This window comes from Mandrillus leucophaeus, unplaced genomic scaffold (genome assembly GCF_000951045.1).
Source record: "Mandrillus leucophaeus isolate KB7577 unplaced genomic scaffold, Mleu.le_1.0 Scaffold198, whole genome shotgun sequence".
In the NCBI taxonomy this organism is placed as follows: Eukaryota; Metazoa; Chordata; class Mammalia; order Primates; family Cercopithecidae; genus Mandrillus; species Mandrillus leucophaeus.
The window spans coordinates 2,725,088-2,747,564 of record NW_012102009.1 but is presented as its reverse complement, the minus strand read 5'-3'; the positions used below and the strand labels follow the sequence as shown (position 1 = coordinate 2,747,564).

Here is a 22,477-nt window from a genome sequence, read left to right as displayed (position 1 = left end):
TTTCTGTGTCTGGCTTAATTCATTTAGCATAATGTCATCCACATCCTTCCATGTTGTGGCAAATGACAGGGTCTCCTTTTTTAAGGCTGAATGATATTCTATTTTGTGTATGTGTACGTGTGTGTATATATACACACACACACACCATCTCACATTTTTTATTCCATTTATCTGCCAATGGATGCATTTATCTGGAGTGGACACTCCCATGATGCAGTGAACACGGGAGTGCAGATTTTTGAGATGGTGATTTCATCTCCTTCAGGTGTGTGCCCAGAAGAGGGATTGCTGGGTCATATGGTAGTTCTATTTTTAATTTCCTTAAGAACCTCCATAATGACTGCACCAATCTTCATTCCCACTAACAGTATACAGAGTTCCCTGTTCTCCACACTCTTGCCAACATTTGTTATCTCCTGTTTCTTTTGGTGGGCGAGTGGGGCGGAGGAGACAGGATCTTGCTCTGTTACCCAGGCTGGAGTGCAGTGGTACAATCATAGCTCAATGGAAAGACAAAAAAATAACCAAAACTGTAGAATAGTTGAAATAATAATGACATTCAGCCTCTACTTTTTGGAGAATAAACTGTCTTCCTATCTTGTCTTTCATTTGACTCCTCATTTAAAAACAAAATGTCAGAGAAGTGGTAATTTGAGCAAGGTAACATAGGCAAAGAAGAAAACACAAGGGAAAGAAAGAAAAAATAACCAAAAAGAATATATTTTTTATATCAGCTAATATGCTTTTGGTTCAAGTATCAATAAAAATACTAGCTTATATAATTGAAGGTTTTTATTGGCATCTATAACTGGAAATTCCAGGCTTCAGGGCTGACTGGTGTAGCAGTTTAAAGGATATCATCATGGACCCAATTTCTTTCTATTTATTCCATCTGTCATCTGTAGGACTGGTTGCATTCTTAGACTGGCTCCACTCATGTTAAATGATGGATCCCAGCAACTACTGTGGCCACACACATTTTCTTTCTCATCCATCTGATGACAGGCAGGTGGTTCCTACTCAGAATCACTACATAAGATTTCCTAACTTTGTGCTGTTACTGACCACTTTCCTGTGACCAGGGTTTTTTTCTAATCCCAGTCTTAGTTTGCCATCTTGAAGAGGAATCCTTACTAGTTTCTGAGAATCCTCAGTGTACCAAACAGTCACATACTTTTCATGTCCTTCCCTAGAAGTGAGAGTTATTTCACCCAAATTTTCTGGCTGCTACACAATGAGTGAGCAGTGTAGTGAATATTGTGAGATGCCACCAGCAAACATAATGTTAACTATACTGATAAAATGATTAAGTGAAAGAATGGCTAAAATAAATAAGAGTAGCTTAGCAATGTTTTCAGTATACAAAATTCATCTAAAGGTCAGGCCAGCTTCTGAGACAGGGAGGCTCCTTTAGCTCAACATATTTTTACACCAAGGACAAGACTTGGCCAAACAGAGATCCTTAATAGACAGCTGGGAGCTATTTTGTGAAGATATATGGAAATTTAGATTATATAGAGTAGTTCTGTGATTCATATAGCATGGGTGGAGTAAATTTTATAATTTGACTCCTTTGGTTTTGTGAGGGTTTTCAAGGTTCTTAAATCCCAGGTTTTGATTGTCTTGACTGCTTAACATCACAGAATATCACCACCAAAGCACAGTGATGAAGTGTGAGATATTTAAATGCTGTAACTGAGAATAACTCTTAGGGGTTGGATTTACCCTAGTTTTTGCCCTATTTTTATGTGGCAGATTTTTTTTTTTGTCTTGTCTTCCTCTCACGTTGCATTGTGATTATATCAAACATAATCTTATATGCCTCTTCAGAGTCCCTTGGCACCATCTGCCTCATAGAATTTTCTGCTGCCACTGGAGGCTAGCCAGTTGCTTCATCTGAGGAATGAGGGCCCTATGCCTTGGGGGCCACCATCTAGCTAAGTTTATGAACCATACGCTGGGAGGGTCTGGCTCCTGCCACTTCCAATCTTGGGTATAACACCACACCACATCCTTGTAGGTAGCACCCTAAGCATCTGTGAAGGCCAGATGACACAAAATGGAAGTGCAGTGTACTTCAGGGTGGACTTTGACCAGTGGGAAATAGGAGACAGGAGGGAACCTGCCAGACAAATTTCTTTTTCCACATGGACTACTCTGAGGTATGGTTTCTTTTTGTAGTCTGGCAGGAGACATTCCACAAAGAGTACTCCAAGTGGATGCATTTGTTAAGTGACCTACTATATATTTTTATAGCTTGTTGTAAAATGGTAGCCAGCACTTTCCCTTGCTTTATATATTTTCTTGCCTTAGTTTACCTTCTCTTCACCCTTGATGCCCTGTGTGTGCACGTCTCAAGTGAAACATCAGCATTTTAATCAGGCTCTGTTTGCCAGAGAACTGGACGAAGACAAAGATTAATAAGGCATCTAATTCTTATCTGGACTTTTTTGGACTACCTCCCAAAATATAGAAAAAATTTTCTGTAATCACTGTACTTTTTGTGCCTTGAAAAAAGTTTGTGGAAAAACTACCCCACAATTATTCTTTACTATTACATCTAATTATCTAAGTTTTATTTTATAAATTTAACTTTGTTCAAACTTTGCACATTTTTGATGGCTAGAGTTTAAAATATACTACTTGCTGTGTTTTTAATGATAATTTTTGAACATTTTATTATGATACTTTAAAAAATCTTATATAGAAGTTGAAAGAATTTTTTATTGAACACCCACAAACCTACCATCTCAAGTCTACAATTAAAATTTTACTATATGTGCTTTATTATATATTTATCCATCAGTCTATATTAATTTTAAAAAAGGATTCTCAAGTTTCAGATATCAGTACGTTTTCCTCAAAATAATTCATGCAGTTCATTAAGATTAATGTACTATGTGTACATTAAGATTAATGCCTATGTGTGGTGGCTCATGCCTGTGATCCCAGAGCTTTGGGAGGCTGAGGTGGGAGGATCGCTTGAGGCCAGGAGTTCAAGACCAGCCTGGGCAACATAGTGAGGCCCTATCTCTTAAAAAAAAAAAAATTAATGTACCTAAATACATTCTCTTCAGAAAAATATCTAAAATACTGCACATACAACTCAACTGTTATTGTGGGTGCAATGCTTCAAATAAATGGTGTTATTCAGTATATATCTACCTACAGCTTTATCTTTGACACTCGTGAATAAAAAAATCAAGACACATTAAAGTGGTAAAAACAAAATTTATTCAGTAACTACTGGCAATAGGGGAAAGAGCTGAGCTCCATGATTTGTGCAGTCGTGACTGGGCCTTTTAAAGGGAGAATGAGCGAGTATGGAAAGTGGAGCAACTGAGGGCTCAAGTAGAGTCAGGAAAGTGAAAATTACAAAGGGTTGGTGCTGTGGTTTGAATGTTTGTGTTTCCCCAACATTTATATGTTGAAATCCTAACCCCAAAGGTGGTGATATTAGGAGGTAGGGCCTTTTGGGAGGTAATTAGGTCATGAGAGTGGAGCCCTCATGAATGCGATTAGTACCCTTTAAAATAGGCCCAAGAGATCTCATTTGCTTCTTTTACCTTGTGATGACATACTGAGATGGCACCATCTAAGAACCAGGAAATGGGCCCTTACCAGACACCAATTCTGCTGGTGTTTTTATCTTGGGCTTCCTAGCTTCCAGAACCATGAGAAATAAACTTGTGTTGTTTATAAGCCACTCAGTTTATGATACTTTGTTATAGCAGCTCCAGGCTAAGATATTGGTCACTGTAAATGTGAGTGGGTCAGGTGTGCCTGCTACCTGACAGTTATCAAAATTAGGATTCTGTCCTCCCACAGAGAATGGGACACAGAGATCCAAACCTTCCTGATGATTACATTTCAAAGGAGTGGCTTTCTGGTTCTTGAGAAAGACACGGCTGAGTTGTAGGAGATTCATACACATCTCAAAGGGACAGAGGAAGAATTCACAATTATAAACTCTTCTTAGTTAGTGCTCTAAGAAAAGAAAGTCGGGGGCCTATAGTCAGGTGTTGGCTAGAATAAACAGTAAACTTCTTTTGATAGCCCTGAACTTCTCCAGCTCAAAAGAAGACTGGAGCTCAAAAGAAGGCTGGGTATTCCAGGGCTGAGTGAAGGTGGGCTAGGCTACTAGAAGCCATGCTAGAGTTGGTCAAGGCTCTTAGAGCAAGAATTTGGATGGAGTTGTTGTTTGCCAAGAATTATTTACAGTTCTCATTAGTTTGCTTTGGATGTTTTTTGTTTTCATTTTAGAACCTTATTCTTTTTAATTGCTGCAAAGTATACAATGGTATGAATAAATCACAGTTAATTTAGGTTGTTTTTAGTGTTCTTTTGACTATTAAAACCTCTGCAGTGAACGTCCTTGTGCATGTGGTCTTGTGAACATATGCATGTATTTCTCAGGAGTTGTCAGATCATAATGTGTTTGCATTACACTTTAATATGGTCTGCCAAGTTGCCTTCCAAAATGATTGCCATCATTAGTGTATTAGAGAATTTATTTTCCCAACTTCTTCAACCCATGTTACTAAACTTTTTTAACTTTTGCCAATTGAGTGAGGAAAACCTACTGTTATCTTTTAATTTGTGTCTCCCTGTTTACTTGTGAAGTTGAGTTCTTTGTATGTTGGACATTTATGTTTTATTCATTAAGTTATCTGTATTCTACATCCATTTTTCTATGGTATTTCATAAGCATAAAATTTATTTAATATACATTTTATATGATACAGGAGCCTTCATAAGTAAATGAAGACCCAAAAAATGGGTAAACTTGTTTTTTTTTATTTTTATAGTTTATTTTTATTATTTATTAATGCATAATAGTTGTACATATTTTGGGGGTGCATGTGATATTTTGATATATGCATACAATGTGTAATGATCAAATCTGTGTGTATTAACCAAAAATGTGACTCAGTCAGTAGAGGTTTATTAAGCCAAAGTTTAAGGATGCACCTGGGAAAAACACAAGTCACAGGAGCGTCTGTTAACCTGTGCTTTCCAAAAGAGGGTTTCTGGAACTCAGTATTGAAGAATAAAGAGCAAGCAGAAGGGACAAAGGAAGGTAAGAGAGGCAGTGAGACAAATGGTTACATTTTTGTGAGGCTCTCATTAGTGCTCAGTAAATCTGTGTTTTACACAAGGTAAGGTAAACATTTGAAAAGATGGAGTAGAGGAAAGAGTCAGTTATGCATCCATCTCGGGGGAGCCAAAGGAGTGAATTTTTTTTTTTTTTTAAATAATTTCATTTTATTCCCTTGGGTTATTACTATTATTATTTTTCTTAAACTTTTATTTCAAGTTCAGGGGTACACGTGCAGGATATGCAGGTTTGTTAACATAGGTAAATGTGTGCTCTGGTGGTTTGCGGCACAGATCATCCCATCACCTAGGTATTAAGCCAACATCCATTAGTTATTCTTCCTGATGCTCTCCCGACCATCCCTATAGGCTCCAGTGTGTGTTGTTCCCCACAACGTGTCCATGCGTTCTCATCATTCAGCTCCCACTTATAAGTGAGAACATGCGATATTTGGTCTTCTGTTCCTGAATTAGTTTGCTGAGGATAATGGCTTCCAACTCCATCCTTGTCCCTGCAAAAGACATGATCGAAGGAGTGATTTTTTGTGTTGTCTCTGTTCTGTACCTAAGAAGGTAAGCTTTTAATTGACATTGTCAGTGTGAGATTTAACAGAACTCAGTTTTAAGAGTTAAACTTAGGTTGCACACCCAAGGTTACAATTGGCATGTGCTGGTTTTATAGGTGGATATGTACCCTGAAAGGTTTAGTGACTAGGAAGGGATTTTCTTGTGAGAAATTTGTGAGGGAGGTATATGTCCTTTTCCCGTTGTGGGACCCTGACTTAACATGTAGTGCTATGACACAGGGTTGTGAAATTATAGCTCTAGGGGGAAGAGGAGGAAGGAAACGCATTGCATGACTAATTTTCTAGGTTTAACTTTCTCTTTGGTATAATGAGTTTAGGGTCTTAAGATTTTGATTTTCTTTTACAGGAGTAGTTAGGACAGCCATCACCTCAAACATTTTTGATGTTAGGAACATCCCAATTCTTCTATTTTGAACTATACAGTAAATTGTTGTTAACTGTAGTCACCGTATTATATTATTGAACACTAGATCTTATTCTTTCTATTTAACTGTACTTTTTTTTTTTTTGATACAGAGTCTTGCTCTGTTGCCCAGGCTGGAGTGTGGTGGTGCGATCTCGGCTCACTGCAAGCTCTGCCTCCCTGGTTCACACCATTCTCCTGCCTCAGCCTCCTGAGTAGTTGGGACTACAGGCACCTGCCACCACGCCTGGCTAATTTTTTGTATTTTTAGTAGGAGAGACGGGGTTTCACCATGTTAGCCAGGATAGTCTTGATCTCCTGACCCCGTGATCTGCCCACCTTGGCCTCCCAAAGTGCTGGGATTACAGGCGTGAGCCACTGCACCCGGCTTAACTGTACTTTTGTACCCATTAACCAACCTCTCTTAATCCCCACCTGTCCTTCTCAGCCTCTGGCCACCACTAATCAAGTCTCTACTTCATGAGATTCACCCTTTTAGCTCCCACATGTGAAAGAGAACATATGGTATTTGTCTTTCTGTGCTTGGCTTATTTCACTTAACATAATGTCCTCCAGTTCCATCCATGTTGCTGTAAATGACAGGATTTCATTTTTTATAACTAAATAATATTCCATTGTGTATATGCGTTGATGGACACTTAGGCTGATTTTTTTTTGCCTTTGTTTATTGACTGTTTTGTAAGCATTTTGTTTCACAAAAATCACCAACTGAAGTTAATAATATGTGATATTGTGGAATATATATTTGGCCTTTGACCCCATTTCCCTGGTATACAACTCCTAAAATCCTTAGGACCTCCAAAGTAATGTCTGTCTGTGTGCTAGTGATTGATTGATGGCTGACAGCCCCTAGGTAGTTTCAGGATGTGAGTTGGTTACCTGAAAGACCAAGGCACCATTAGAGAGGTGGAATGTTCAGCCTCATCCCTATCTCTGGGGAGAGGAGAGATACTGAGGGTTAAATTGATCACCAGTGGCCAATGATTTAACCACTCATGCCTATGTAATGAAGCTTTCATAAAAAGCCCAAAAGCCCTGTGTTTGTAGAGCTTCGAGATAGCTGAACAAGTGGAGGTTTCTGGGGGTTGTGCCTGGGGTGGGCATGGAAACTTTGTGTCCCTTCCACCATAACTCGCCCTGTGCATCTCTTATATCTGGCTGTTCATTTGTATCCTTTGTAATATCCTTTATAATAAACTGGTAAGCATGTTTCTGGAGTTCTGTGACCACTCTAGCAAACTAATAGAACCCAGAGGGGATTGTGGGAACCCCAACTTGAAGCTTTTCGGTGAGATGTTCTGGAGGCCCAGACTTGTGACTGGTGGGGCCGTGGGGTTTGTGGTACTGAGCTCTTAATCTTTGAGATTTAACACTATCTCCTGGTAGATAGTGTTGGAGTTGAATTAGAGGACACCTGGCTACTCTCCACTGCAGAACTTATTTCTTGCTTGGTATGTGGGGAGAAACTCCCATACATTTGGTCACACAAGTCTTCCATGTTGATTGTTGTGGTGTAAGAGCAGAGGATAAACAGTTTGAGTTTTTTACTCTTAGACAGCACAATGATTCTTCATAAAACTCTGTGACTACACCAACGAGCATTGGCAAAGAACAAAGAAATTATTCAGTTTCTTTCACCAGTTCCATAAACTGGCAGTGATTCATAGCATTTACACACATATTCGTAATGTTTTTAACAACTATATCCATGTCACCTTTTCATAGTCTGCTTTAGAAAGTCCTGCACAGTATTTTCCACTCAATTCTGCATCAGTAGTATAGCTTCTTTTTAAATTAAAAACTTGTCCATTCTATTTTCAAACTGGAAGATAATTTTATTGTAATATGATCAAAACAGTAATAAATATTTCAGATTAATCATCAATTACAGTTTACATAGGTTATCACTAATTTGTGCTGTCTGCATTGAGGACTAAGCTCTGATTTTTTTTTTTTTTTTTAAAATCTTGCCCAAATTCCTATCTAAGGGGTCTGAGGAATCACGCTCTATAAACCATACATTCTCATCAGATGGGTTTTATTTAACCCTGTATATCATGACTTACTTTCCAGTCTGACTCTGGCGTAACATGGAAGAAAATAAAAATATTTTACCCCAAAACATGTTTCTCTGCCGTATCTTGAAATGGTCCTGCAAAGCCATACTTTTTGGGAAAAATCCACATTCTATAGATAATCTACTTTCCCCTTGTTTTCCTTCCTTCCTTTCTAGATCCAGGAGATAATCAGCTAAGAGCCAGGCACCCTTTTAGGTCTGATAATAAACAGTATAAAACCTGCTCTCTCTGAAGTCTGCTATCTGAGAGCGTCCTCTGCACAATAAAACTTGGTGCCTACAATCCTTTATCTTAACCTGAACATACATTTCCTTTCTATTGATCCCAGGTCTTCAGATAAACCAGAAAACGTCTGTAGCCTGGAACCCCACCCCACCCCCACCCCGCCTTGAGTTGTCCCGCTTTTCTGAACCAAACCAATGTATTTCTTAAATGTATTTGGTTGATGTCTCATGCCTCCCTAAAATATGTAAAACTAAGCTGTATCCCGACCACTTTGGCACATGTTCTCATGGCCACCTGAGGGCTGTATCTTGGGCCATGGTCACTCATATTTGGCTCAGAATAAATCTCTAAGCATATTTTATACAGAGTTTGACTCTTTTCGTTAATAGCATGATATATTCAAATACACTATGATCTGCTTCTTTCATTTTAATGCTGCCTGGAGTAGACCATGATATGGATGTATTGTATGCTTTTAACTCCAACTGATGGGCTTTTAGATTGCTTCCACTCTATGCAACTACATAGAATGCTTCATTGCTCTCGTGTGCATTTTGAGTATTTTTCTAAGGTAGATTCTGAGACATAAAATTACCACAATTTTAGATTTCCTACTCATGTAAAATATTAGTAGATACTCCCAGATCACCATCCAAAATGTCATTTTACACTCCCTTCAATGGTACAGAAGAGTACTCTTTCCCTTCTATCCTTATCCACTCCTGGAGTTTCCTTTTTTTATTTTTTTGAGGCAGGGTCTCGCTCTGTCACCCAGGCTAGAGTGCAGTGGCATGATCATGGCTTACTGCAGCCTTAACCTCTTGGGCTCAAGTGATCCTTCCGCCTCAGGTTCCCAAATAGCTGGAACTACAGGCACATGCCACCACATCTGGATGATTTTTGTATTTTTTGTAGTCACAGGGTTTCTCCATGTTGCCCAGTCTGGTCTTGAACTCCTGTGCTCAAGCGATCCTTGGCCTCTCAAAACTGTGGGATTACCCATGTGCCACTGAGCCCGGCCTCACTCTTGGCATTTTAAGTCTTAAAAAATGTTGCCAATCTATGAATGAAAATCATTTTTAGTATATATTTCCCTGATAACTAGTGAGATTGAACATTTTCTCATATTTTAGTAGTATTTTATTCTTAACATAATACCTGTATTTCTTCTGAAAATAACAAAAATAATTATCTGAAGTATATACCCTGTGTTCTGTAATACCTGTATTTCTTCTGAAAATAACAAAATAATTATCTAAATAAAGTATATACCCTGTGGTCTTTCTTTGGTTCTCTTTTAATATTCTAAAAGCTCAGAAAAGGCTAGAATGATTTTGAGTACCTGTGGTCCAGTCGTTGGGGCAGGTCGATTTTCTTTTTGCATCTCTATGGACAAGAATCATTTGCATTACTGATTTCTACAATTTACAGAGCTGTAAAACTGCTCAAAGACAGTGAAAGGGTAGAACTATTATGGAATCAAATTACTCAGTAGGGTATACCAGACAACACCTAGCATTCCATAGAACATCCAGCAATCTTTCACTGTTTTCTGAAAGATAATACATTTAAAGCTTTTAACACATTGGCTCGCAACGAGAGCTCAGGAAATTTAATTTGCTTCTCCGTTGTTAAAAGAATGAAAAACAAGATAATTGAGAATTTATAGCATTTCTGTGGAAATACAGTTCCCTGGGTAGGTGCTGTATCTAGATTCACTTTTGATTTCATTGGGTCTTGCACAGTGCCTGGGAGCATTTATATATGTGGTCAGTAATTTAAAAAAATTATTTTTCCCACCTCTTAATACTTCGCAGTTGTTCAGTAATAGTTTGACTGGATAGAACTATGTTCAAGTATGTTCTGATTTATTCCCCTATCTGGAAAAACATGTATATTGTGAGAAAATAGGTTTGTCTTGCTTACATTATTATGTATCATATATTTTCATACTGGGGTTAACAAATATATTCTAAGTACTGAAACTGGTGGCCTTGAAAATGGCTATACTAGCTGTTTCCTTTCATAGTCCAAACTGTGTGAATATAGCTAAATAAAAAATCTGGCTGTATTATAATAGCAAATGCGATTTCGTGTGTGGAGTCTTAAGGCGTGATTATACTGTTTCTCACCATGAATAGTGATTTTTTACACATGATAAGGCAGGCTAGCATATTCACATACATTACGGCTAGAATAATCCATTGCTCTAAAAACATGATTTTTACCTGATTTTTAGATTGAGTGTTCTATAAAAATTTTTTTCTTAACTGAAAAAAATATGCAGAGGCTAATGTAGACTGTAAAATGAAGGAGAAGCTTAGCTTTACCGTGGAGTCTGGGTCTGGGTGTAACCTAACTAGCTAGGGGATATGCAATTCCTGATTGACAGCAGGTCCAGCATTATGCAGATTTTGTAAGGGAGAACACTCAGCTCAGAAACAGTGATGAGAGGCTCTGTTAGGAATTACTGCATTCACCACTCATATCTTTTAGTTTTCTGTCTACTGGATTTGCAAACAAATAGCACAAAACAGTTCCTCTTTTGTTTTTATTAAAGTGATACTGCAATGCAGTTCAGTCTGTCAGCTAGGCATACGTGTGAAATTTGATATTCTCACTAAATTAGCTAATTTTTAGCTGTGTTCCATGCTTATCTCTAGACCTTTGTGTATTAAATCCTGTCTCGAGCTGTTCCCTTTATACACAAGTGTGTTTTGCTTGTGCCTTCCTGTCTTCTTCAGTGAGAAGCTTTATGTAGGTCAGGCTTGGCTTAAGCAGATTTCCTGAACCTGCGTCAGCTTAAGCTGGAGGAATTTTAATAAACCCTCCCCTGTAGGCGTGGGCCTAAATGAGGCTAGCCTAGTTAAGCCTGATCTTTTTCTGTTTGTGAAAAGAGCTGAGCAGAGCTGAAGGCTGCATGGTGGTTTCAGAAACTGCCTACTTAATTTGAAAAGAACAATGGTAGGAAAGGCTAGATCTTCCAATTTTACCTTATCCGAAAAGCTTGATTTGCTAAAGCTTGTGAAGCCATATGTGAAAATTCTCGAAGAACACACTAATAAACATTCAGTAATAGTGGAAAAGAATAGATGTTGGGATATCATAGCAGTTAACTATAATGCAATTGGAGTAGACCGCCCTCCTCGAACAGCACAGGGCCTACGCACCCTTTACAAAAGGCTCAAAGAATATGCCAAACAGGAGCTATTGCAGCAAAAAGATACCCAATCAGATTTTAAAAGCAATATTTCTGAGCCAACCAAGAAAGTTATGGAGATGATTCCCCAGATTTCCAGTTTGTGCCTGGTAAGAGACAGGAACCACATACAAAGGTAAGCTTTATTTTGTTTTGTTATGGAAAATTATGGCGCCTCCTATCTATTGGGCTTTGGCTTAGTCGTGATAGAGATATGCATAGTAAGCATCCCCACAACGGGAGCAATGAATAGTGTCTTTGTTTTGCATTTTTTAAAAAGAGAAAAGTGAGGCTATGAGGAATTTTTCTGTTGCATTTAAACTACTTTTTACTGTCTTCCCCTCCCCCTTCCCTCCTGTAGTTTCTAAAAGTAAAGGTTAGGGAGGAATAAGTGGGATGAAATTTGTGACATCACTTCATAAACTTTTGAAGCTTTAAAATTAAATTATTTAGTTTGCTTCTGAGAGATACTTTTTTTCTCTTTTAGTATTACATTTCACTGGAATTTTCAATTTTATATAAAATTTATATAAAGTTAGCAGTTTCTAGAGAAATGGAACCTTTGCTTTTTTATGAATTGTCATTGTCTACACTTACTGAATATGTGTTAACTAACAAATATAACTTAAATCAATAAGTAAACTTGTTAATGGCATGATTGTGTATATGAAGACAGTTTAAATTATTTTTCTAACACATTTAAAATAAAGATGAACGCAACTAAAGGGAGTTAATGCCTAATTAGGGATTCAGTTTACTTAATAAAATTAAAAGTTTTTTTTTGTTTTTATTCCTTAATGGTCTAGTTTCACTTTGATCTTGGATCATATAGGAAAGAGTAAGCTTTCTCTTACTGCTTTGCAAGGATATCAAATTATGAATTTTAAAATACCCCTAAGAGCAACTGGGTTATTTTAGAGTTAGAAGCAATTTTTTGGTTAAACTTGTGTTCTATGTAACTGTTTGCCTTGGAATTTTCAAAAGTATTATCTTGCCACTAATTCAGATTGTAACCTCTGGCAAAATATAAAAATGGCAGCTACATTCTTATTCTGAACCATTTAGATTAATTTAAACAAATTGTAAACTCCTTGTTAGTTTGAGGAGCCTTTCACACAAAGCTTTACACAATGTGCTTTTCTATTGGTGGAAGAGGCATTATATAAGCAAATTATTGATTACTGTGAAATCCCTTTGAAATTAGAAGAGAAACAGAAAAAAACCACTTTGTAGCCAAGTGCATATGTTATTTTGGTAATTTACTAGGAAAGTATTTTTGAGCCTAGCTTCTTACCAGATATTGCTTATTTCTACTTGATAGCACAGTAAAAAAATACCACCAGTGGGAATCCAGGACATGAATGCACAGTGGATTAATTCTTGGGGCCACTGGTTAAAATGTTCACTGTGATGACAAAAGATGAAATCCCAATAGCTGGATATCCAGAAAACTACACAGCAAAATTGTTTTATACTATGCTACTTATGCAGAATTTTCTCCCCCTTGAACCCTGGAGAAAAATGCTTTTTGCATTGCAGGTATAAAACTGCACCCTTTGGTTAGTAGGTATAGGTTTTTATAATTTGAAAACTACATGTAGAAACTGTAATTTTAATTAGTTGCATATTTTAAAAATACAGTGAGTATAGAAGAGAAACAATATATAAATATACAAGTATCTGGTTATATTTTGACCATTTGTGTATGTATGTTTACAATATTCACACACAAAAAAATCTTTTGGGATATCAACATTTCTCTGATAAAAATGAGTTGATTTGTGCGTTTCTATACCTATGACTTAAATAATATCAATTTGTTAGGTTTTAAAGGGAAGAATGTGAGAAACATCCCTCTTAAATTCTTGTGTTACTGTGTCTACATTGACATTTTCTCTGTGTTAGCTTATTTCTTTAATCTATATATTTAATGTGCTTATATTTATTTGATTGACATCATCCTTGAATCTTAATAATCTCAGAAGTTTATAATTATTCTATAATCTTAACTATACTTCTACATAAATATGCCTGTTAATCTTACCAAACTCTTCCTTTTTAATAAGGAAAATACAAGTGTTTGCGTTGTTTAAAATACTTAAAAATATATACCTGTTTTGTAAGGCTATTTATTTCGGTAACTCACATTGACTTACGTCTTTATTTTTACCTCTTCCTAATATCAGTTTTTATTTTGTGTTTTTGTAAACTGATCTTCAAAGTTCTGATTCTCAAGTCCTTCTCTGTCATTTTTGTGACCTGCTCTAAAGCTTTTTTTCTCCCTTTTTACATTGTTATGCCTTAGTTGTAATGTTTTAGCTAAAATGGAATGGAATGTTCCAGATATAAGGCATATTTTTAATTTACTTGGGAGTATAATGTCTATGTTTATACTCTTATTTTACATACTAATTTGAAATAGTAATTATGTGATTTTAAAAACTTAATTTTCATATGCAATTTTAACCTTTTCCCATTCCAGGTTTTAGCAGAGCTATTAATAGAAGCAGAGCTTGCACTTTGAATTAGATTTATAATTAATTGTTTTGTTTTTGGAAATCATAAAATGACACAAACAGAGACAAGAACAAAAATGAATTTATATAATCTACAAATAGTTTTTTTATTATATACTATGTATATGTTTCATTTTGTCTCTTAGATAAATATCTGATATTTCTGGCAATTTAGTGCCATTAATAAGTAATGTATGAGTAGTTTTAATCTTTTTCTATGCATTCTACTTGAACTTGTTCCAGCATTTTAATCATCCATGAAGAATGTATTCTTTTAATTATGTTTCTTATATGTAAAATCTTCTCTAAATAATATTAAATAAAGTATTTCCATTAATGTTCAATAATCTAATTTCCCTTTATAACTTTTATTTTTAAATTAGGCAGAAGCATAAATTTAAAAAAAAAACCTCAAGGAGCAGATATTCTTAATTCACAGCTTCACGTTATACATAAAATTATGTTTATAAAACATAATTTTAAGGTTTATTGCATTAATAGTATCATAACTTGTCATATTAAAGTTTAAATTATGCTAAAGCTGTAGTTGTCTCCATTAGGAATGCATAGTTGGTGGAAATTATGTGTAAATTTAATAAACCTTTAATATATCTGTATAGGCCATTAAAAATGTTTCATTAAAAAATCATTTAGTTTGTTCTTTTCAGTCATTCAACACATAATGAGCACCTCCTAGGTTTCAAGTACAGTACCTACTAGGTACTGAGTATGCACTTGTGGATTAAAACCGTTGCTCTTGTGAACTTTACCTGACCAGTGATTGAAAGACTTAAAGAGCAACTGAGTCATGCGGTTCAGGATAGGTAAAAGGGAAGTTTTTCCTATCAGATAAAAGCATCTGAAATAAGAAAGGATAACCTCCAGTAGTTAAGCATATCCCAAAGCCATATACAATCTTTATGTTTTATTTTTTGGGCAAATGCAGAAATAGTACCTCCCATAGTTGGCCTTTCACTGTCCTCTTAGAAGTTATGGGCCTTGGTGGTTTTAAGATCAGTCCAGGAGAGCAGAAGCAGGAAGTCTAGGGCTAAGGTATGGGGATAGTAAGACTGAGAATGCATTAAATGGCTCTTTACACCATTTGAAAACCTTAGGGTTGTGGGAAAGATTGTTGTCTGTTTGACAACATTAAAACTGACTTTTCTTTGTTATTTTCTTCATTGGCCTTCTATAATATTTGTAATTTCCTGCCCCTTAAAAGTACAATTTTAAAGTTAAGAATGGGGGAGATCTTTAAGTATATATTATTGAAATCCCAATCTTAGTCACTTTAATGTATTTCAAGTGTTAAGATTTTTTTTGTTTTGTAACTTTATAGTTTTAAAGCTTCATAATTTAATGTATATTAAATATAAAATTATGCTATAAATATACTCTTTTTTTCATTTGATTTACATATTATAATGCTTTTTTGTGTGCTATAGTGCAAACTTGGATGAGGAGGCACAGGCTGGTACCAGTTCACTACAGGTAATGTTGGATCACCATCCTGTTGCTATTACAGTGGAGGTGAAGCAAGAAGAAGACATTAAACCACCTCCTCCACTGGTTTTAAATTCTCAACAGAGTGATACTTTAGAGCAAAGAGAAGAACATGAATTAGTACATGTTATGGAAAGATCCTTGTCGCCTTCACTTTCCTCTGTTGATATGAGAATGACATCGTCTCCATCTTCTATTCCAAGGAGAGATGATTTTTTTCGGCATGAGAGTGGTGAACACTTTAGGTCACTATTAGGGTATGATCCTCAGATCCTGCAAATGTTGAAAGAGGAGCATCAGATAATTTTAGAAAATCAAAAAAATTTTGGATTGTATGTTCAGGAGAAGAGGGATGGCTTGAAAAGAAGGCAGCAGCTAGAGGAAGAGCTACTAAGAGCAAAAATTGAAGTGGAGAAGCTGAAAGCAATTCGCTTACGGCATGATCTACCTGAATATAACAGTCTCTAAGTTTTTTTTTCAATCTTGCAATTTCATAATTTTGATTTTGGCCAAATTACTTTAATTTGGGAATATCCTGAAACAAAATACACGTTCTTGAAAAATGTTAATCTCTATTATGGAAAAACTTTTTTGATATAATTTTCTAATTATTTTCTTTTGAGATATTAAAATTTACTGGTTGGTTGGCATGGTTATAGTTTTTATTGTCTTCTTTTTTTTTTCCCGTAAGTTTAATTGTTGACCTTACAAAAGATGTTTTCTTCTGATCACTAATATATACACAAATACATAAACAAACACATATTCTTTCAAAGTTCTGAGTCTTTTTTTTTTTTTTTTTAACATTTTTAGTTAGAACTTTGAAAGCGGTAATTAGAGATTTTTAAGTCAGTCTAATTTAGGAGCTATACTAACCTAATACGAAGAAGCTTGTCTGTATGACATTTGTTTTTATGCTTTTATCTTTTGAAGGAGTAAATCCTAGGATTTTAGAGATGGAAGATATTTGGAGAACACTTTTTTCCATCTCTGCAGTTTAGGGGTAATGAAACAGGTCCAGGGAGAACTCAATGACTTACTTAGGGTAACAAAGCTATTTATGGCAGAGCAGAGACCAGCACTCAGTTTTTCTTTGTGTAATTTCCCTCCCTCTATTTGATAGAAGTAAATATCCACCAAAATATTCTCTAGATTTAAATATTAGAAGCATTTGTTTCATAAAATTGCCTTTAAAGATTGTTAGGTTGTGAAATCAGAATAATTATATAAATTACCCCATTCTCTCTCTCTTTTTGTTCCAGCAAAATAGATAAGGTATTCCATTGAAGCTATTATATATTTTGGCTGTGTGATTTGAAGACATGTCTTAACTCATTTTAAATGTCCTGTTCTGGAAAAAATTTCTTTCACAGTAAAAATCAGAATGAACAAAATTACAATTTTATGTTTTTTATAAGTATTGTTATTTTAGTATTCGTGGAAATAAAACCTCAATTCTTAAAGCATACATATTGAATTTATATTAAATCTCTAATATGTATGTTACTTAAGAATTTCTATTTTTGCTGGGGCTTTGTTGAGAAAGGATTTTTAAGCCAAGGTTTAGAATGGAGTGGGTGGAATTTCAGCAGTGAAGGGGACCATGGATGTTTGAAGCCAGAGTGAGAAGCTGGAAAAAAGAGGGATGGGAAAAAGTGGATTGAATGTATAAACACAAATGCAGTGGTGAGCCAGTAATTTTAAGTGAATGTAGAGAGAGTCAGTTTGGGCTGTGGTATCCTGGACTAGGAAGGACATCTCCCTGGACTAGGTAGGGCAGCTGCTGTTTAGCTCCAGCAGAATTTTCACATGTGGGAATAAACCAGAAATCTGCATTTTTAATGCAGAATTTTCCATTTTAAAAATGTTTGCAAATAACACAAAATGCTTTTAAAACATTATACAGACAACATGTGAGTGGGCCTCACTGAGCCATTGGGCTTCCAGTTTGTGGCCTTTGGAGTAGAGCAATGGTTTTCCAAGTATGGGTCCTGACCTGCTGCATCAGCATCACTTGAGAGCTTGTTAGAAATGTAAATCCAATTTCAACTGAATTAGAAACCCTGGGGGTGGGGTCAGCAATCTCTTTTAATAAACCCTCTAGAGATTCTGATGCATGCTAAAGTTTGAGAACCAGTGAAACAGAGTATTTTGGAACCTCGCTTGGTGCCCAAATCATGCTAGTCTCAAAATTTTTGTTAAAGAGTAGTTTAAAGTGAACTGAGGGATATAAATTTGGGTGATAGTTGGTACCAGATTATGAATTACATTAAATATAATTTTTTTTTTTTTTTTGAGATAGAGTCTTGCTTTGTTGCCTAGGTTGGAGTGCAGTGGCACGATCTTGGCTCACTGCAATCTCCATCTCCCAGGTTCAAGCGATTCTCCTCCCTCAGCTTCCCAAGTAGCTGGGACTACAGGCGCCCCACTATGCCCGGCTAATTTTTTTGTGTTTTTAGTAGAGACAGGGTTTCACCGTGTCAGCCAGGATGTTCTGGATCTCCTGACCTCGTGATCTGCCCGCCTCCCAAAGTGCTGGGATTACAGGCGTGAGCCACCATGCCCAGCCTAAATACTATTTTTAATGAGTCAGACTTAATGTACAATGGGAAGCCATTGAATGCTTTGAATTAGGGGTAATTTCATTATAGTTGTGATTTAGGAGGAGTGGCATTTAGGGACAGGCATTGTATTGAGAAGAACTTAAATCAGAAATTTAAGTTATGGCTATAGAAATAGAAAAAAATAAACTCTTTAAGGTACTATTTTAGTATGTTGACTGCTTAATTTCATTGGTTGGATTAAAAAGAGTGTTTTATAGCTGGTAGAGTTAACTTTTTTAATTATAAAGATGCCCTGAATATATAATATATTATATCCTTTTGACAATGTTACCTTTTCTCTTTAATCTGTGCTATGACTTTTCTTTGAGTCTAATCAATCTTGTAATTCTTAATTTGAGGTAATGTTTCCCAGTATAATTCTACTAAATACATCTTGGCAGTAGTAAGCTTTATTTTTTTAAATTATTGAAAGCGCATATATGAGATGTAATTCACTTTACAGTTTCAGCATGCTACTAAGAATTGATAATGAATGTTCAATTTGAATGTTGGCTTTTACAGCAAATCAGAGTTTTCCCAAGTGTGTTCTGTGGAACGTTAATTCTGTGAGATGTTTCTAGAAAAGAGATCTGTGTTCAAAAAAGATTTTTTTTTGGTGGTTAGGTTCTAAAATAATTGTGGAAGGAAAAAATTATGTATATACAAGGTAGCCCTTGAAAATTCCTTTGCTGCCCATAAAATAGCATAAACATAGTCTGCTACAGTTGTATTTTTCTCCAGCATTGTTTAAGATTGCTTTTTCTTTAGTGTGTTAGGTGACACAATTCATTAGCATTTAGGGGCTGTATACAATAAGAAACTTATTTTAACGTATTTTTAAACACCAGAATCACACTCTGAGTTTACTGCAGCAACTTTTCCAAGTCAATCTTGTTTTTCTCCAAGTCAGTCTTGCTTTTAATTTGCAAAAGTTTAAATGCATATAATTCTGCTCATTGTCTACCTCCTCTTGTACAACCATGATTAACATAGTATAGTTTATGAGAATTCCTGAATAAAGAAAATTATTTATTTGACCATAGAATCCTTTTTGGAGGCTGTTTATTATCTTACAGAGTATCTTAGGGTAATTTGGAACCAAACCTTTTTTTTCTTCTTTTTTATATTGAGACTTTTTTGAGTTTGGGGACTGCTTACCAACTAACATTAGCAGTTTTTGTTGAGGACAAGTTTCATTAAGGAGAATATATAGGGGCAAGTTTGCTAGTACAATGGAATATACACTTGGCTGTCTATCTGCAGGTTTCACATCTGCACATTGAACCACTGTGGATTGAAAATATTAGGCAAAAAAATAAATAACAATACAACAATAAAAGTAATACAAAATTTAAAAATACAGTATAACTGAGGTAGGAGTTGGGCTAAGCCCCAGTTTTGGGGCTCACTTGTCCTATATCCTAACAACTATTTACATAGTAGTTACATTTGTTTTAGGCATTGTAAGTAATCTAGAGATGATTTAAAGTATATGGAAGGATGTGTGTAAATTGTATGTGAATACAAACATTTTATATAAGAGACTTGAGTATCTGTGGATCTTGATGGGGTAGGGGGTGTCCTGAAACCATTCCCCCTTGGATACTGAGGGATGACTATACACTTAAGCCACCAAACATCCTGCATACCATAGACAATTGTTTGGGGGCCATGAATTTTCATTACAAAATGTAATGCTGGGAGAACATAGAGAAGAGTGATTTTGTTTTTTAAATGTAGACTTGATTCTGTAGAAATATACTACATTTGAGAAATATACTAAGTAAATAGATTATTTCATCCAATACAGTAGTAATTTAGATAGTGGATAGCCACTTTCCTATCTTTCTCTTATCCATATGAATGTAAATGGATATGTTGTTACAACTTATGATTTTCTAAACTAGCTGTGATTTATAATGACATCCTGAGAAAAGTCAATGAAACTCATTTCCAATGAATACCAGATTTCTTAAAATAGTCAAATATTTTTCTTTTTTGTATGATGAGATATCAACTTGGTGTTATTTCATTTTTTTTTTAAGGAGTCACTCTACCCTGTTCTATGTTTACTTATGTGAAAATGTTTAAAATACGAGTTTTTTTTTAATGTGCCTTCTTTTAGAGTAATGTCAACTTTTAAATACACATGTTTAAATAACTTAGAGTGTAATAAATTGTGTTTAATATATACTGTAGATAATGATGGTTAAATGCTTTGTTAACACATGTTCTTTTAAATACAAGATAATGCTTTGTACTGATTTGTGTACTTTTTTTGTGTGCCGTTAAGACAAATAATTCAGTACTGTAGAGGTAAAATTTTTCGATGAGGTATAATTGAAATACATTATTTAGATGATTATGTTGTAATAGATGGCCAATGTACCATATCTAAATATCACATTTCATTTTTTTTTTTCAAATGTTAAGAGCCACAACTTCTCAAAATCACATATTTGACAGTGAATTTGATTGTTAACACTTAAAAATAATTAGATGAAATATGGTTGCCTACTTAAACAAGAGTAAGTTCTTAGAATATGCTACCTAATTAAACATTAACAGTCAAGCAAAATCTTTGTATACGATTTTGAGAAATTGTTCAATATATTTTTATATATCTTTTATATTGATTAAAGCTAGTAGTTATAATTTGAACATATTATTTATTTTTAGTTTCCATTTGCTTTGTAATAGTGGAAAGCAAAATAAATGAGTAAATAAAAATAAAAATAAAAATATCGCTCATATCAGTCCAGACAACTTAAACTAAAAGGATATATCGTTATAATTCCACTTTGCTAGCAGGTCTTTTTTGTTTTAAAATTTATGTGTGAATTCACCTCTGTTACAAAGTTTTTTTTTTTCCCCCTAATATTTTATTAAGAAACCCTTCAGACATACAGAAAAATTTAAAAGATAGTTACAATAAGTATCCATATACCTACCACATAGATTCTGCAATGAATGTTTTGCTATACTTGCTTCATCACATATTTATCCATCAGTTCTTTTTTTTAAAGGAAAAATGTGACTTCAAAACAAGTTGTAGAATTAGAATAATTTACCCTTAAGTACTTCAGCATGAGTATTACTAGAGTTCACTATTTATTTGGGCATGTGTGTTTTTTAGGTAAGATTTGCATACAGTGAAATGCACAAATTTAAAATACACCATTTGGTGAGTTTTGATCCACAACTGTGTAGCTCAAACCCTCTGTCAAGATTTAGAACATTATCACCTCAGAAAGTTCTCTCTTGCCTGCTTCTAATCAGTCTTCTTGCACGTCAGGCAACCATTGTCCTAATTTTAAAAAAATTATAGATTAAGTTTTGCCCATTCTAGAACTTCATATAATTGGAATCGTACAATATGCATACTTTGTTTCTGTTTTTTTCATCTATCTTAGTGTTTTTAATATTCATTCATGTTTATCCATCCTCCTATTTGTAGCACATTGCTTTCTGTTGCTGAGCAGTATTCCATTATATACATATACCACACTTTGTTTATCTATTATCTTTTGATGGACTTCTTGGCAATTTCCATGTTTTTTGGCTATTATGTATAAAGATTCTATGAATATTCTTGTGCAAGTTTTTCATGGGCATAATACTAGATTAGGGAACCATATAGATTTAAGCTTTAAGAAATTGCCAGACATTTTCTAAAGTGATTATATCATTTTACACTTCCATCAACAGGGTATGAGGTTTTTTTTTTTTTCTTTTTGTTTTTTGTAATCTTTGCAAAAGGCTGGGCGTAGTGGCTCACACCTGTCATCCCAGCAATTTGGGAGGCTCCAGTGGGTGGATCGCTTGAGGTCAGGAGTTCGAAACCAGCCTGGCCACCATGGTGAAACCCTGTCTCTACTAAAAATACAAAAATCAGCTGGGCGTGGTGGCAGGCGCCTGGAATCCCAGCTACTCAGGAGGCTGAGGCAGGAGAATTGCTTGAATCTGGGAGGCAGAGGTTGCAGTGAGCCCTGATCACACCACTGTACTCTAGCCTGGGCAACAGAGTAAGACCCTGTCTCAAAAACCAACCAAACAAAAAAAACCCCTTTGCATGTTCATTGACTGGAATGTCAGAATTGAAATTGACGAATAATTTTTGTAATATTTAAGTGTATTCAAAATGCTGGGCAGGTAATTTAGATACCTGGGAATATTGTAGTTTATTGGTTTTTTGTTTTTTCATTTTAGTACTAGTTGCATATATGCTTTGACATGAGGTATTGA

General features: G+C 35.2%; 2 protein-coding genes across 4 annotated transcripts in view; both read left to right on the top strand.

Annotated features, from left to right (window-relative positions):
* RAD54B (RAD54 homolog B (S. cerevisiae)) overlaps nt 1-22,477 on the top strand; it is a 103,401-nt gene that overhangs the window by 25,366 nt on the left and 55,558 nt on the right. The window contains exon 4 of one of the 3 annotated variants that reach the window (XM_011978648.1): nt 15,572-20,492. The exons of the other annotated variants lie outside the window; for them this stretch is intronic. Within the exon in view, the coding sequence (XP_011834038.1) occupies nt 15,572-15,621 (50 nt within the window). The 3' untranslated portion in view covers nt 15,622-20,492. Of the gene's footprint in view, nt 1-15,571; nt 20,493-22,477 lie in introns of those variants that run through there. 3 annotated transcript variants of the gene reach the window in all.
* On the top strand, nt 11,120-20,496 carry FSBP (fibrinogen silencer binding protein). The gene is made up of 2 exons (XM_011978649.1): nt 11,120-11,746; nt 15,572-20,496. Exons 1-2 carry the CDS (start codon nt 11,373-11,375, stop codon nt 16,095-16,097), a joined length of 900 nt encoding a protein of 299 aa, XP_011834039.1. The 5' UTR covers nt 11,120-11,372; the 3' UTR covers nt 16,098-20,496.